Source organism: Pleurodeles waltl, chromosome 7, assembly GCF_031143425.1.
Source record: "Pleurodeles waltl isolate 20211129_DDA chromosome 7, aPleWal1.hap1.20221129, whole genome shotgun sequence".
Classification (NCBI taxonomy): Eukaryota; Metazoa; Chordata; class Amphibia; order Caudata; family Salamandridae; genus Pleurodeles; species Pleurodeles waltl.
Genome location: NC_090446.1, coordinates 1,215,352,060 through 1,215,369,952, shown reverse-complemented (window position 1 = coordinate 1,215,369,952; position 17,893 = coordinate 1,215,352,060). Strand labels below are relative to the sequence as shown.

The window sequence follows — 17,893 nt, the reverse complement described above, 5'->3', positions numbered from 1 at the left end:
CGATGCATTTCCTTAAGTAGCTTTCTAATCTGTATCCACCAAATGCTTTTCTTATGGCCCAGTGGGACCTCAACCTTTTTTGTAATTGTTGATGGGCTGTCGGTTTGAAGCCTTTCACAGTTTTCATTTATGGCTATTATCCATGAAAACAGTCTCTTGATGAGGTAAGTCAGTGAGTTGGAGGCCCTGAGTGCCAGGCTACCATTCACATCCTTTTATCCCTGATAGGCTGGTGTCACGAACCAGGGGTGCTTCCGGTGACTTCCTTCTATTTAGGTCAGTTCATCACCCTTCCAGCCTTATTTCTCCTGTTTTATCCCATGAGGAAGGAGCTGCTGCATCGCTTGGACCCTAAGCAAGCTGTCAGTTTTTCCCTTGACGAGGACCTGGGTAACCGTCCTTCTGGTTTCAGTAGGGATCCACCTGTAGATTTTGCGGAGTATGTTGAAGCAGGAGGACGAGACGGTGTTGACTTGTTGGGTCATGGAGAGCGATGAGTCACGGATGAGGCAATGATGAAACCCAGGTTGCGGGAGTGGTTGGTGGGCGTTGGTGCGGTTCCCAGCGAGGGCGTCCACCAGGAGGCGTCCCAGGCAGAGAGGGTGGGGCTGAGGATGAGGACCTCTGTCTTATCTGAGTTAAGTTTTAGTCGACTGTTCTTCATCCAGTTTGAGACGGGCTTCATCCCTCGTGGAGGTTGGTTTTGGTTGTGGCGGGGTCTTTGGTGAGGGAGAGGATCAGCTGGGAGTCGTCGGCATAAGAGATGATGTTGAGGTTGTGAGATCGGACGATTTTGGTAAGCGGTGCCATGTAGACGTTGAAGAGTATCGGGCTGAGGGAGGAGCCCTGTGGTACGCCGCAGATGGTCTTGGTGGCTTCAGATAGGAATAGTGGGTGGCGGACTCTCTGTGTTCTGTTGGTGAGGAAGGAGGTGATCCAGTCCAGGGCCTTGTCGCAGATCCCTGAGTCATGGAGGCGTGTGCACAGGGTGTGGTGGCAGACAGTGTCAAAGGCGGCCGAGAGGTCCAGGAGGATGTGGCCTGCTGTTCCTCCTTCGTCCAGGAGGATCCGGATGTCGTTGGTTGCTGCAATGAGGGTGGTCTCAGTGCTGTGATTGCTGCGAAAGCCGGATTGAGACGGGTCCAGAGTGTTGTTCCCCTCCAGGTGGTGGGACAGTTGCCTGTTGACGACCTTCTGGAGTACCTTTGCCGGGAATGGAAGTAGGGAGAGTCATCTGAGGGAAATGAAGCTCACTTGAACAGAGCCAAGTCATCATCATCTAACCTTGCAAGAGGCGTTCCTATTGAGGAGACCTGCAGTGCTGTGACACAGGGTCTTTGCACACATTAGCCAAGTATTACTGACTGAATTTGGAGGTATGCAAGGATGGACCCTTTGTGAGGTCTGTGTTTCTAGATTTCGTAAGCTGAACATATATCACTCCTCCCACAGGAGGATACAGCTCGGGATCTTGTCAACAGGTGAGGAATCTGTAGCTAGAAGTATCCATTGGAAGAAAAGTTATTTACTGTTGGTAATGATCTTATTGGTGGATAATCTATCTACCTGCAGATTCCTCACTAAACCCCCCTCCTCATCATCTGATGGAGGTGATACTTGAAAAGGAATAATAAGGTCCCAATTGGAGCTTTGCAATGTACTACGTTTTACCAATGTGTTGCCATCTGCGTGCCTTGAAGGCCTGGAAATAATGGATGGAAACTGACATTGTTGCACCTAGGTGGGGGCTTTATGGGTTTGATTACATCATCTGGCAAGTAACTTTTTATTTTTCACACAGACTGCTAAGACCACCTGCTGCCGGTAAGACGAGTAAAGGAGGGCACAGCTGGTGGGTAAGCATGTGTGAGAGAAGGGTGGATGTTAACCTCCTCGTGTTGAGAGGTGTAGCAGAGAGAACTCTGTCATATGTGACACACCGTGTATGTGTGTATAGTCACCAACTCAGCTCAGGCTGCTGAACTGCCTGCCTGCCTTTAGGGGTAGGGTCCTGGAGAAAGGTAAAAGTTAGATGGGGGAATCAAAAACAAAGTTATGGGAGGATGTGATCTTCTTTTCCCCTCGCCTGCATGCAGGGACATTCAATCTTTTTGTCTTACCTCACTGTACTGATACCTGCTATCTGTCCCTGCGAAAGCAGGAAAACAAGCTTACAGGAAGGATCCTGTGACAATGATAATGGCACAATCCCCTTTCTCATCCTGTGAATATGTGCTGGAGGTCTGGAGGAATCGGAGAGGTTCAGGTGATAATTCAAATATTTATTTTCCAATTCCTTGATGGATCTTTTTGGAAGCCAATCACGAAGCAGGGTTGTTGATCGCCAGAGCAGATGAGTTGAGCAGACCTTGATTAGTGAATCATGAATGGTTTCTACATTGCAGTTGTTCAGAACATCTGTCTGCAGTGGAGCAGAGGCCTTCTGCGGGTTTCCACAACTGCCCCTGTCAACCACGAGTTGTGAAGAAGGGTAGGACAGAAGGGCCCCAAGTCATCTTGATAGTTCAGCATAGGGGCTTAAAAGTGTGGCACGCTGACCTTTTGAGTCTGAGCATTTTGCCACCTAGTTCTTCTACTCCTCTGAGAGGACCTCCTGTCTCAGCAACCAGGCAGGGTCCTGAACTGAATCTCCACATTACACTCCACCATACACAGAGTTTGAATGGTAATAACTGAGTACTTTCGAGATATGGTTGTGCTCCTCGCAGCAAGATGTTCCTTGACCAAATCTATCTTTTTGGGATGCTGAAAAATGTTTGTGGCCCGGTGTAGGTACTGACACAATGACTCCTTTTAGGCCAAGTTGTCAGATGGTCTATTGACTGTTTTGTAAATGTTATATGTCAAGTCTTTCTCTGTTTGCCTGCCAATCTTGCCTCTTCAAATCACCTGTTTGAAACACACGTTTATACCAAATCCCTTCATTGTACCTCAATGAGACATTAGCCCAGTCCTCACTTTTCTAATGGATTCACTGTTATAGACTGCGCATTGCTGCTACCTATGGCGTCTTGCATTCAAGATGGTCTATTTTATTACAGTAACTTCTGCATATTGTGTCATTGAGGAGCTGCAGGCGCTGTCACTTCAGACTCTATACAACACCTTCTTTCCAGGAAAACTGATGTTGAAGACCGAGGCTGACTTTCTGCCTAAGGCTATATCCCCCTTCCATGTGGGCCAGTTCATCACACTTCCTGCATTTAACTCATTGACGCATCCCTTGAAAGAGATGGAGAGGTTCCACTGGCTTGATACTAAGAGAGCCATTAGCTTTTACATCACACACAAAGGAGTATCATGTAGACAGTCAACTCTTTATGGGGAAGGTGGTGTAGAAAAGGGCTATGGGCCTGATATAGATCTTGGCGGAATCTGTCCCGCCATCGGTTTTCTGTCAGGTAAACTGTCTGCCATCTTGACGGTCCACCCGCTCTGTTTAGATGCTGGCGGGACCTAGATGTAAGACCACCCAAGTCCCACTGACTCCACCAGAAGTTTACACCCATGTTGACGGCGCCATAGGAAAGAGAAGCTATCGGCAGAACCACAGCCACTTTTACCACTGAGCCAATCACGATTTGCCTTTCCGCCAGGGCAACTGTGGCAGGGAAACCTCCCCATCTGACTTGGTGGATTGGAAGGGAAATGGGGTAAAAACCTACTTTTTTTTCCCCCCCCGTTTCCTCTCAACCGGACCCCACCTGACAAGTCCTGCCCTTGGTGCTGCCACTTGATGACAAAGGAAAAAGACCCCGTCAACACCAGAGTGGGCATTACATATTTCTTGTAAAAGCTGAATTGTCACTTAACATTAGCTGGGGACCTGTGCGTTTACATACATGTCCTAAAAAATATTGTAAAATACTTGTGTAATGCATATGTGTTTGCACTAGTTGTGTCACAAATTAAATTAAACACAGCTGTATCAAGATGTTTTGATAAATAGAAAAAAAAGTTTTTTGAGGGTGTAGGTATTCATTACCAAAATGAATGCTTACACCAACTTCCCAAGGTCCATCACAATTATAAGCAATGTCAATGTCTGAACTTTGCAATGGGACGTGGCATTGAAATGTTGTATTTCCAGTTGTGATTGTGAGTAAGACTATGTATCTCACTGTTACATCAATTCCATTCCATTAGCACAATGAACTGTACAGCAGTAGCAAATGTGGGACACACTTCGTGAAAGTTGAACTCAAATAATCATTCATGTAACACTTCTGCACATTATTTTGGCAATGTAACACATGTGACAGTGAACAACGTTTGGAAGATACAATACCTTCTGCCCTTGTTGTCCCTTACTTGCCTCCTGCCTATAATCCAGGGGTAACCCCCTCAGGAAGGGGCATCAATTGGGCACATATCAGGCACCTCAAGGCTTTTACTGGGGAGGGATAGGAGTAGGTATGGTAGGGGTCAAGTTAAGGTAGTTGAATTGGGAGGGATGATTAAGAGTAGGAGGAGTAGATCTGCTGGTGGAGAGAGCTGAAGTGGGTGATATGGTTGTGTCTTTGCTTGGCAGTTGTTCTATTTGGAATCCTACACTTTAACAGTTGACTAAATGCATTCAATATAAACGGGCTAAAGGACGCCTCATGTCAAGTGAAAATATCATCTATCGGGTGGCACTTTGGCAGATCTGAGACGTTGTGGGGTCCATCTTGTGCAGCATTGCAGGAGTAACGCTCGCCCGGTGAATACAACTGAACTGTATTAATTACATGAATCAACGCTCGATTTTCGTCCTATTGATTGGCAGTAAAGACACGGCCACAATCTCCTTTCTTTCTGTATTTTTAGCAGAGGTTTCTGAACGTATGCCCGAAAGGCCGAATATACTACTCTTGTAACTCTTCTGCTACAGTCCCTCTGAAGTAACAGTTCTGGTGTATGGGATTTACGTGGAATTTCAGTTACTGTTCCCCGCCCCTTCAATGCTGTTTTGTGTATGACATAAAAATGCAATAACCTGACCGAAGCGGAAATTCTCAGTGACTTACTGCCGTGAGACCAGAGTTCCAGCTACGCAAAGGTCACCCTAGCATCCTCCCTCCTTCCACCTGGCCATACCCAAACTTTCATCCCTGTATAGAAGCACTGATATGTCTTGTGTTTGTTTTGGGAATAAGGAAGTAACCTTCCCATCTAGCTAGAAACATCTGCCAGGCGGTGAAAGTGATCAGAACTATGTGTGGGTCGTCTACTTTAGTGTGACTCGTGTCATAGGGAGGCTTTGTAAGTGACTATGCATTTGAGGCCCCTTCCAGTAAACACCTAACTATACTCTCATGCAAATTGTACCAACCTGCAGCAAACTGAAGCTGCGCTGCCTGATAGTACGCCTCAAGATCCAGCAATTTGAATTCACCTGTTCCTTCTATTACTCAGCTGATGCATCTTGCCATCCTGTAGTGTGTAATTAAGAACGTGCCTGTCCGCCTAATGAAACAGCTACATGATGGTAATGTTACATTGGCTGCATTTTTAAAAGCGAATTATTTTCAAAGTTCTCTGCATGTTACACCGAGCAGTCTCTGGAAGAGGTTCAGTATTTCGTCTGATCTACGATCTAAAATATTTTCCTCCACTTCGCTAAAAGTAAAGGTCGGTCCTTGAGAGTGTTGTACCCAACTCTATGGAAGGATCTAACAGCAGAGAACTGGAAAAGGATATGCTACATGCTACTTGCCTCTCACTGAAGTTTTAGAAGCTATTTTTTAGTTGTAGCTCTATCTCTTTCTATCCAAGGTGGAATCAGCTTTACACCAGGAAGCGGATGGGTAAAGTGTGCGTTAAGGGAAGATCAATCAATGACTGGTGACTTGGTATTGCTCCAGTCTGTTGCCTAGAAGGGTGCATGTAAGAAAGTGTTTTTTTAGTTGGGAAGAATGTTGGTCCTTCACAAGTAATAACTCTGTAACCTTCAATTTACTGGGAACCAAGTACTGCACTGTAGACTTGACTCTGCGTAGTGAGGCAAAGTGTAGTGCAAAGTGTACTCAGGGGAGTTGGTGTGGGCTCAGGGTGGGCTTTAGGACGGTGTGACTGGTGCAGCTGCTGTGTTAAAAATGACACAGGGTTAAAAGTATGAGAACTTCCTTGAGCATCCAGCAGTTTTCAGGCAACAATAAAAATGCAAGGTTACACTGATAATAAATGTTCCTGCTTCTGGTGAGAGATCGGCATTTGGTCTAGTGGCAGTTTTGACTCCTCATAAAGTAGCGCAGAGGGTTAATGTGCCTTCTGCATAGTACCTGTACCATGCAGATCACAGAACTGAGAGTGAGTGAACTATGAGTAGTGATTTAAAAAAAATTGAAATGCATGTGAGAGAGAGGCTATGGAGAGATGAGAGCCACAGTTGGAGAATGGTAATGAGGGAATTTCTGGAGAAGGGAGGTCAATGTGGGTGGAAGTGCCCAAAAAGACTGTAGCACCAGCTGAGATCAGCGCTAAGGCCGGCCCTGTGTAGGCTAGTATCCCCACCTGCAAGCACACAAATCACAAAGCCCTATAAATCATTTTCCAGTCAATGCTTTTATTTATTGAACAGAAAAGTCCTATGTTATACCTATACTACTCAAAAGAATGCATTATTTCCAAATATCAACTAGATAGAAGGTGGAAATATCCACGGTGAATCCCCACGAACACTTCACACCCCCTAGTGAGCCCTGGCCCCTATAATGATTTTAAAAAAAACACTTAATCTTAAAACAGTATAATGGGGTGCGCTACCAAAACACAGGGCTACTGGCATTGTTAGGGCTGGGCACCACATCAATAAAAACAGAAATGTGTCATAGTAACCCAGTGCAACACCATCAAAATCACTAATGATGGTACCATCTTAAAAACGCCTTTAATAATTCACTGCTTGGAGAAAGTTGCGTTTTGCTATTGGTGGAGCATTCCACACACCAGGATCTCCCTCCTCACTCAAGACTGGTCTCCCGTCTAGGTGCCGGGCACTCCTCCTTGGCCCAGGGTATTCCTCCGCAGCACCCAGAGCCCCAAAAGCAGAATTCCCTCTCTATCTGCACTTCTCAGTTCATATGGCTTCCTAACCACTTACAAGGCACCTGTGTGTCAGCTGGAGTCAGGGGGCTCCTCCTCAAGTCCAAGGAAACCATCCGGGGTCCCGTCCAGAAGGTCCATCTCTCTATTATGCCCCAGAAGGTCTAGGGGTCCAGCGCCACTCCCCCTTGAGTACAGCATTTGGGGAATTCCCAAAATGGCACCATCAGGTGGACTATTTAAAGACCTTCTCTGAAAGCCTAAGCCCTGCCATATCTACCATCTTTCCTCCAATACAGCAAGGGGCAGCTCATCCTGTCACTGGCTCCGGTGATTTAGACACACTCATTTTTTCTGTGGTATTGAGTCTTCCAAGGCCTGGTGCAGTGTGTAAATTAACAGCACATGCAGATACCCTTACAATCCTCTTGTCTCTTCCTAATTACTGGCTAATAGGCGTGTTATGTGGGGCAGCCTCTGAATCCCCAGCTGGCCAGCAGAGTAATTGAGGAGGTACAGCAGGGTGATTCAAAGGCCAAAATCTAATTAGGGGCTATGTCAGAGAAAAATATTAAATCTTAAATTGGCACAATAATTGCAAATAAGGGGAAGTTAATGTCAGAGCTGCATTTGGTATCCTGATTTACCATATGAATGATGTCACACTCATCTCTAGGCCTAACTGTGATAAAACTCTAGTGTTTTGCAGATTTTGTCCATAGTGTATGAGTAAGCCCTCGTACTACAGTAAAGCACTACAGATGTCAATACACAAACGATGAAAGCTACTATTATAAGGCCTCACCGCAGGTCAGTACCAACAAATGAAGGTACGCTCTGTGACAAGCTGCCTATCTGCAGATAGTGGTCTGACTTAGGACGGTAACTTCTCATGCCCAGCCTGCACACATTTATCTGCAAACAGCCCAGAGCCCCTTACCATTGCTGCGAAGCAGCAGACCTTATTTTAAAAGGCAGACAGTGGTAATTAACACTTTCAACTAATTATAGCAGAGCTTACAGTAAAAAAGACACCGATAGGGAGACTCACTCGCAGCATAAGTCCATCAACCATTTAGTCCTGTAAGCGAAATATCTAGGGGGATTAAATTGGCCTGAAGACATCTCTTACAGTGTACATAAGTAATCTGTGTCGAGCTGCCTATCCATCAGGCAGGAAATTATACAAGATAAGTAACTTATTTCTTTACTGCATCAAATGGATATTTATGTAACAGTATCCAGCACAGAAAATGTCATAACGCTTGCTGTAGAAAGTCCGGGCACTGTACGGTAATATATATCATAACCAGTCCAGACTCTCAAAATTAGCAAGGGGAATTTGTTTGTATAACATTAAGTTGAACCAACCCCTTAGGAATCGTTCAATGGTCTGGCCTCAAAAGTTACTGGTTACCTTTACTTAGTGTTATCCTATACATGCTGTGGTATTTTATATAGAAGAGATGTAGTGAGTGTTACTACTGTAGAAATTGTTCTCAGTGTATTATGTTCCTGGGATTCCATCGGTTTAACATCACTTTTAGTATTTGTTTATCAACAATTGATTATGACATACCACACTTTTTATAGGACGCAGGTATGCTTTACCTAAGACACCTTACATTCTGATATGTTTTTGTCGCTGACTTCTCTGTGCAGGAAAATGTTGCTAGCTCTTGTGGTGATGTCTTAAATAGTTTTACCCAAAGCTGTATTCAACCAGTTTTCAGACCAATCATGATGTTGGTTTCCATATGTAAATCCTTACTTGCTTTTCATGGCAAGTACATTACCTGACATTATATCAATGAGAATTACGCTTTAGTTTTAAGCTTCCTATTAAGGTAAGGCTCAGTCAAGGCTGATGTGAATTTTGGATGGACGCATTTCTTGAGAATTTCTTAAACTGCAACTCTAATCATGCGCTTTTTCATCCAGTGAAGCTTTCGATTAATGTGTCTGTACTCTTGCTGTATACGTTTAAATCCAGCAAAAAAAAAAAAAGATTTACTGCATTTGGGTATTACTGCTGCATTTTGATGTAGTCCCTAAATGGGGCTGTGTGAACTGTTACTGTGTGTGCCTCTTTATATCTGGTGTGATGAAGGGTTTACGCGTTCATTTATCAGTGCAAACACTTTGTGTCCTCGATATACTGCTGCCTTTGTTCTCCTGTGTCTCTGGCAAGCATTACCTCAACACTGCACAACTGCACTAAAAAACTGCTGCAATACTACAAAATGATAGCTGAACCCTCCAGCACTCACCAAACTACAACTATAGAACCAAGCACATATAAAAAGTCACAACTCCAAAAATACGGCTGTACAGCAACTGAAACAATACAACTACAACACTGCAGCAGTAATATAACTGTAAAATTTTAATAGAACTGCAGCTTGCAAGCTGCACAATAACAACCTCAACAGCTCTACAATTACTACGATGGAACGACCACATCCACTGTTGCAGTACAACAGTATCACTTTACAATTACAGTACTGCCACACGTTTACTTGCATTACTACAAGTGCCACCAATATATAAGTGCAACTACATAACAAAAATCATCACTGCAGCATCGCAAAAGTTAAATACTAACCCTGCAAAATGCTCCGTGACACCCGCAGCGAGAGAGAGGACCTGGTCTTTGGTGGTTCTCCTGGGGTCACACACAGCACATGCGCACTACACTAGAGCTCCCACTGCCTCGAGATAAGTCTGCGACATTTGTCATGACCAGTTACACTTGTGTTATCACGGTCTGTTACTACATTTTGATTACGTTATACCTATGAAATTGTATTATTATTTTCTCATTACATTTACCAAAGACTTTGCTTTTTGTTGTTGCAGGGCACCTTCCCTCATGGTATTGACATTCTTACTGTTGCCGATTATTTTGCTGTTGGTAATCGAGTAAACTGTTATTTAAACATAAGGTAAGTTTGTGAAAATGTTTCTGTATATTTTAAGCGGCTGTTTCAGTTGTCAGTCGATATGAAATGTGGATCAGGGCTCACAAATCTCAAGTCATTCATTGCGTTGGTGATTTAGGAAGACTTGCAGGCAAGATTACAAACTGAGGTTTTAAAAACAACTGCCAACCATCATGCCAATGATCCTGTTAGCACAATATTCAAATGTAAATGAGCAATCTGTTCATTAAAGCAGAGGTGTGTAAATGACTGGGATGTGAACTACTGTGGTAGATAGGGTTAGAATGTGATGAAATGACACGCAGCTCATGATGCTAGTGAATCGAGTTTGCTATGAAGAAAAAGCGGAAGCAGCAATATTGACCCAACATCAGTCTAGTTTTTGGTTCTCGTTCATTTATTCATTGGTTATGTCTAGAGCAGTTAACGCAATAATGTCCGAATGACATTAAAAAAGTAGAATACATTTAGGAAAAGATGAAAGAGTGATCCAGAAGATGGATATTCTATCTTCAGAGGACCAGGGAGTCTAACCGTGTCCCACCTGAAAAAAATATGACTCCGCTCTGTGCATAAGAGACATTCCAGTGGCAGTGCTTGGATCTCCAGAAATACTTCATCATTACTCATACACCTCTGGAGATTATGTGCATGTGCAGAATCTGTTTCTGGGCCTTCCTGATGGCAACACTGGAAATCCTGCCTCCCCCCCCCCCCCCCCCCCCCCTCCCGGCTCTTTGTCTCAAAGAACCTCCCAGCAACAAGGAGTCATCAAAACACACCCTTGCAGCTGCCTCGCTCTGTTTTATCAAGGAAAGGCTTTCAGAGGCGGTTATAAGCTCCTCTGCCCCACCCCAATATAGATCATAACCATATGAGGGTGAAAGAGTGGGTCATAAAAGATGACCAAAACGAAGTTTGTGTCCGCTCCAAAATCTGTACACTTACCACAGCGCAACAGGAGGCGGCGCCATCTATTGCACACTTGTTCTATCTAGCATAAACCAGCCCACCACGGCAAACTATCACAGTAGTGTTCTTATGCTGAGTTATTTAATCAAGGACATATAACAGAAGCACTTAAATGATCAGGCTGCCTGCCTCTGGTAGCACTGGGGCTGGTCCAAGCAGGAATACCCACAACATGGGCACAATGAAGTGTGAGATCTCTGCACTTTTTTGTTATTAATTTTCCTGAAATAGCATTTAGGAACAGCCAAACGGGCAGACATGGCCTTGAGACTTCCTCTTATTGAACAACAGAAATCACGTCTCTCCCACCCTTCACCCCTACTATCTACCACGTGGCAGTGCTCTGCAAGAAGTAACTAGCAGACCCTCGCTAACAACAGGCCTCAGGGATTTCTAGAGGTAAGCCTGTCTCCATCCTCCTTACTTATTGTCTGGATGTACATGATAAAGCCACAGCAATGCATGCAAGTATACTTCTACTGTTTGGGGAATCTGAACTCAAATGCCGTCTTGTGCCATACTAGGCCATGGGCATCTAAATTGATTTTTCTATGCTTTTGTAATTAATACTGTGAGCCAAACTTTAATAGTGAGCATCAGAAATCATCCACCCTACCGTTGGCAGAATCTATTTTTCAAAGCTCACATTATTTACTATGTACATTACCTCATGTTGCTATGAGCACAGCCTGAAGCCCTCGATATTTCCCTGTGTATTAGTCAATCCCTTACTTTACGTTTGCAACTTCTGAGTTGAGCAACTGTCCTAACTGAAACGGTGTTCTAGCGGTAACGTAGCAGGGGAGAGACCTAATATAGCCCTATCTCAAGTACAAATAAGTTATTTCTCCAAAAAGCCACCTCGGTATTCCTACATCCTACCATGAAAATTTACCCTGGCCTAAGACTTCCAATTGTCACCTCTCCTTGTATCTTTCAAATGACTCTTTTCTTACTTTCCATCATCTGCATGCCTCCTCTCTCTGTGTACAGCCTACTCCAAGCCACATGCATGTTTGCTTTAATCTATTTTTATTGTATTACTGTTCATTGCCCAAACCTCATTTCAAAGATTACAATATCACTTTTTTTTTAAATCGTCATACCCCTGCAGCCTACCCATACCTAATCTTCAGTAGCCTATCTGTCAATACCACCAACCACTTTGACAAACTCACATACACTGCCCTTGCCCCAACCTCCACCACCCCAAATTACGATTTACCTCAAAGAAACTAGAGGGAATACTTGGAGTTGTTTCTCCACGAGCACAACACAAATCCAAAAACCAGCAGTAGCCATTGGGTTAACGACTAACCAGCAAGTAAAAAACAAACATTGGCAAAGCCAATAGGTCACACCAATCCAAGAGCTAGTGACTTTGCCAATGTGTTTTAGCCATGTTGTTCACCAACGTGGCTCCTTTTGAGCATGGCCAAAAGTTGGTGGGATAGAGGAGTGTGGCGTGGAGTGTCCTAAAGTAGAGCGTTGTAAAGTGGAGTGGCAGAGAGTGTTGTGTATTGGAGTGGCATAGTGTTGAGTCACATGGAGTGGTGTACACTGGAGTGGCATAGATTAGAATGAAGTAGAGTGCATTGGCTCACAGTGTTGCAGAGTATAGTGGCATAGAGTGCAGTGGCATTGAATTCAGCAGCGTACAATGCAGTGTTGTAGAATGCAGTGACATAGATTAGAGCAGTGCATAGTAGAGTGAAGTAGGCACAGGGTACTGGCACAGAGTAGAGTACAGTGGCATAGAGTAGGGTGGCGTAGAGTGATGCAGAGTGGAGTGGTGTAGAGGGCAGTGTTGTAAAGTCGAGTGGCATAGAGTGCAGAGTAGAGTTGAGTGGCAGAGTGCAGTGGCATAGGATAGCATAGAGTGGTGCAGAGAAGAGTATAATGTCATAGAGTGCAGTGGCATAGAGTGTAGTGGTGTGGAGAAGAGCAGCATAGAGTTCAGTAGCAGAGAAGAGTATCATTGCACTGGAGTAGAGTGGCGTAGAATGCAGTGATGCAGAGTAGAGTGCAGTGACGGTGCAGTTGTGTACAGGGCATTGGCGTAGAGTTCAGTGGTTAAGAGTGGAGTGGCCTAGAGTAAATTGTTTCAGGGTAGAGTGAAGTGGCATAGAGTGTACTGGCGTGAAGAGGTGTAAAGTGCACTGGCATAGACTGGAGTGGTGCAGAATAGATTAGAGTGGCGTACGATGGATCGGCGTAGAGTGCAGGGACATAGAGTTGAGTGTTACAGAGTAAAGTGCATTGGTGTAGAGTGTTTTGGCATTGTGCAGTGGCATAGAATATAGTGGTATAGAGTGGAGCTGTGCAGAGTACATTGGTGTATCCTAGACTGGAGTGGTGTAGAGTGCAGTGGTGTAGAGCAGAGTGGGGAACAGTGCATTGGCATAGAGTACAGGGTAGAGTGGAGAGGCGTAGTGTGAATGGCATTAAGTGCAGTGGCATAGAGTGGAGTGGTGCAGAGTGCAGTTGTGTAGGGTGGTGTACAGTGCAGTGGTGTGGTGTGGAGTGTCGTAGAGTGGAGTATTCATAGTGTGGTAACACTGCCATTACAGACAACACATTTTTAATTGGAATGACTGTTACATTTGCACAGACATACAGTTTTACTAATAAAACTGTACAGTACACAGGTGAAAATGTGTGCAAATTACATCACCTAGTTTAGTGATTTATTTTAATCAAATTAAAGTATTTGTTTTCAACACACTTCAAAAATATTTAAAAAGTGCTTCATTTGTGCGTTCATAATTCTGATATATTTTGAAATACTTAAACAGTTCATTTAAATGTTGTCCTGTGATAGAAAAAACCTCTTTCCCAACCCCAGTATCCAGCAAATTTGTCACATAAATCCTCTTACTTTGAAGTCAGAAAAAGAACAGAAGCACCCTTGGAACGCAGCACCTGACATTTGACCTTGGTCTTTAAATGCACAGCAAATGTGACAAGATAAGACAAAGATTTAAAGGCCTGTTAACCGAAGGCAATTTCAACAAAGGATACAGAAAACATGGTTTAGGCAACTGGAGGAACTAACTGAACCTAGATAGCCTAAAGCAAATAAAGTCAGCAAACGGAAAGCCAGAAAGCTTGAGTTACAAGCCACAAAGTCGGTAGTAATCAACAGGCGGAATGCATTCCAGGTCAACTTTCTGAATGTCCCGAAGATGTCTTCAGCAAGCCAGGCAGCTGTGCTCTCTGGTAGGCTATAACCTAAAAATGATGAATTCTAAAATTCTTAAGTAGTGTAATATAGAGAAATGCTTCTAACGAAAAGAAATCAAGTCTTTGTCAACCAAACTTTAAACATATATTTAACAATTCACAACTGTTTAGTAGAGTTTAGTGCACAGGTAAATCACACAGTGAAGAAATGAGAACAATAAAGTTTATATTCAAAAGAAGACATTGGATAAATCCCAATATTTGTGAAATTACACCAAGGTGCATCATGGTCAAGTTTTGAAACAATAATTATTGGTTTTAAAGCCTTTAGTGTTGTCGGTTTTTCTGTCAAAGTTGGAATCTCGCTCCTTAGCGAGACTGCTGGTTTAGGGATGACAGCAGTTTTGTTTGTAGGCGACTGTGTCACTCATACAACAAGTTGCAACTGTCGCAAGCAGTACCTCACCAACTCAGACAGCAAAAGTGATCTCTGGCAGCCTTACGCATGGACTCTTGATTTAGGGAAGTCGTGGTGGAACAGAAGTTACCCTTTTCTCTCGTTAGCAACAAGTTTTATACACACAGAGGCAATGAAGGAGATGCAGGAGAGTTTTCAATATATTTTATTTTTAAAGAATGCAATCTGCGATAAAATACACGTGCTGCAATGATTAGGATAATGAACAGTTATAGAAGCAGAAGTGTGAAGATGAGAGTTGGGAATATAACCCCCCCACCATCTTATAATAAACATTAGATATAAAATTCTTAACCAAGCAAGTCTAATACTGTACCCTAGTGAGAGCTAGTTATGATATACCCAATCTGCCAGTACCATGTTCATGAGAAGTGCCTCTCAACCCTCGTTACCTTGGAATGAGGTCTCTAGATCATATCTCGTGGTGACGTAAAGGCTGAGTTCCGCAGCAAGGTGACGTGCAGCAAAGATGGCATCTGGAAAAAAAAACTCTAATAACCTTGCCCGAGTGAGATGTATTTATACAGATCATGTAGGATCCCTGATGCAGGTATGTTCCTAAACAAATGATAATGTGGCAGACATGTGTCGGCAATTGCATAAACAATCCCTAACAAGTGTGCATGATGTTCCTATCACACACGTAAGTGAGAAAGGAATATGATGACAATACATATGTGCATCACTGACTGTGTTGCCGATATTGACACCTCCTCAGAATGGCACTGACAATGAAAATCAAAACATTTCCTATGTAATGTAAGCAATGATAAGAGTAGGAAGAAACAGTAAAATAAATGGAATAAAGCAGAGCATGCTAAATGGGTAAAAGGTCGGGGGCAATAGGCCTGCAAGCGAAAGGCTAAGCTAACTCCTGTATCCCACTGGGAAAGTAAAATGGAGTCACCACATTTTGACCATTTAAAAAATAAATAAACGGGGACATCAATAGGATGTGAAAGGTTGGGGACTAAGCACCTACATCTGTAAAATGAAAGGAGAAATTAATGAAATAATTGGTTATCTCAATGATCAAAAAAACGGAAGACAATGCTGTTGATCCAAGGTTTGTCAGAACCTGTTGTGAGGCCTGCGGCCAAAGCAATGTGGGGGACTGCTGGATGCACTTTCTGTTTTTGGCACGTGCCGCAAGTACCGGTTTCTAAACGCATGTAGTTATATGGCAGTGTAAGCTGGTTCATTTTAATGAAGATAGCGGGTTTGATTATTACTAAAAATCTATAACTAGGTTTTGCTGAAGAACTGCTGGTGCTGGAAAGTGCAGGGCCTTGGGGCATGGTGCCTTCTCTCCTCCCTTTTGATGTCCCTGGCTAAGCACTAACGAACTTGCATTTCTGCATTGTGACTAGGAGCCTCAGAAATAAATAGTAGAAGTTATAAGCTAGGAGGTCACACAATAACCTAAGAGATGGCAATTGTCTCTCATAAAAAAATGTAAGATATATGTTAGTGAGTGTATACTCACAAAGAGTAATTGGAGGCACAGTAATGGCTACCTCTTATTTATCATCTGCCTAAGTACACATACTAATTCGTTTAACCAAATACCATGCCTCACCTTTCTCATGAGAAGCTATTGAGGTTACATGTGTAATATTTTTGAAACTACAGTGCAGGATGCTTGTGATAAATCTGTGGTGAAAATGATTGTTCAAGACATACACATTTTCATAGTATGACTTTTTACCTACTGAAATGGATGGGTTAGATTTCTGTCAGTTGCTAAACCTCAAAGGGCTCATTATGTCCTATGAGATTGATTTGTACAGTAAGGTACACTTGGGCAGATTAATGCAGTGCCTACAATGGGTGTGCTTTTTGTCCTGCCCAGAGGTTACTGGAGCAGTGCTTCCTGGTAGCCATGCCCCCAGGCTGCTTCTTTGCTTCTGTGTACCATGGGTGTTTCAGTTTAAAAGAAATACAGACACGAGCTAAAAAACAATCCTAATGTCAATGTTTGATCTGTAAATGAGCAGTGCCATGTCTAAAAGCTAATTCACTGGTTCCCTAATATTTGGCACTGCCACGTATGAAACAAGTTTTTGAGTCTGTATTAGTTATTTTTCCTTAATCATTCTGAAGTCAGCACATTAGCGTTATTAGTTAGTCATTATTTATAATGGGCTCTGATCTGCACAGTACATTTGATTACTGCACTGTTGGAAAATGGGTTATTGGTAGGGCAGGTAGGTACCTACACCTAGCAACAAGCCACTAACCTCCACCTAGGTACAGTTAGGTCTCAGTAAATTAATCCCAGCTCAACCCTTGGTAGCTTGGCAACGAGCGTCAAGGCTTAACTCAGGAGACAAAGTGTAAAGCATTCAAATATCACAAAACAGTAATTAAATAAAACACAGGAAACAGTTTAAAAATCCAAAACCAATTTATAAAAATAGTTTATATTTTTATCTTTAAAATGACACAAAAACGATTAAAATCGGTTCAGGGGAACCGGAGATAAGAATTTTTAAAGAATTATTACTTTTCTAGCGCTTAGAAACAAAAAGCGCCAATCGGGTCATCTGGTTGCACCTCGACCGGGGCAAAGTCAAACTTTCAGGCCGACCGCGATGGAGCCCTGCTCGGCTACAGGTCGCGGGAGGCCTCGGTTAAAAAGTTACCTTCTGACTTAGTCTTTATTTTGAAGTTTTTCTTCACCGGGACGAACCTGCCAGTTGAATCCGACCTCCTGGAGCCCTTGTCCGGATACGCGATGTGGGTTTCCTCGGTGGAGACTTCTACCTTCGGACTTAGTCGTTTTTTCGAGATGAAAATCCTTCGACCGGGGTAAACCTGGATCTTGATCCGACGTCCATGGAGCCCTTCTCGGATACGATGGCTGGGAGGTCCCGGTCAACTTTTTACGTTCGGACTTAGTCTCTTTTTTGGATGTTTTTCTTTACCGGGACGAACCACGAAGTCAGGCCGGGTCGCGGTTGAGGCAAGCCGGCTAGAATTTCCGCGGCGGGTCGGTCCCTCTCTGGAGCTTTTTTCCAAAAATTCTCAAATCTTTTCCAAACTTCTGGGGCTTCACCCAGAAGTTCTTTTAAGGTTCTTTTGGGGTCCACAGCTCACCCCAAGGGTCCAGAAGTTCTGTGATGGTCCTTGGGGGGTGCGGACTTCAACTCCCAGAATACACCTGGCGCAAACTCCTTTTTGGCCACTGGACAGTGGTCAGCTGGTCGCTTTCTTCAGGAGTTGGTGCAGGGGACTCTGGTTAGCAATTTTTCACCCTTAGCAAACAGGG

At 43.6% G+C, this 17,893-nt stretch overlaps 1 protein-coding gene across 1 annotated transcript in view; it reads left to right on the top strand.

Moving 5' to 3' along the window:
* Positions 1-17,893, top strand: part of TBCD (tubulin folding cofactor D) — a 1,666,801-nt gene that overhangs the window by 830,832 nt on the left and 818,076 nt on the right. The window contains 1 exon segment of the mRNA XM_069200356.1: positions 9,907-9,992. Within this exon segment, the coding sequence (XP_069056457.1) occupies positions 9,907-9,992 (86 nt within the window).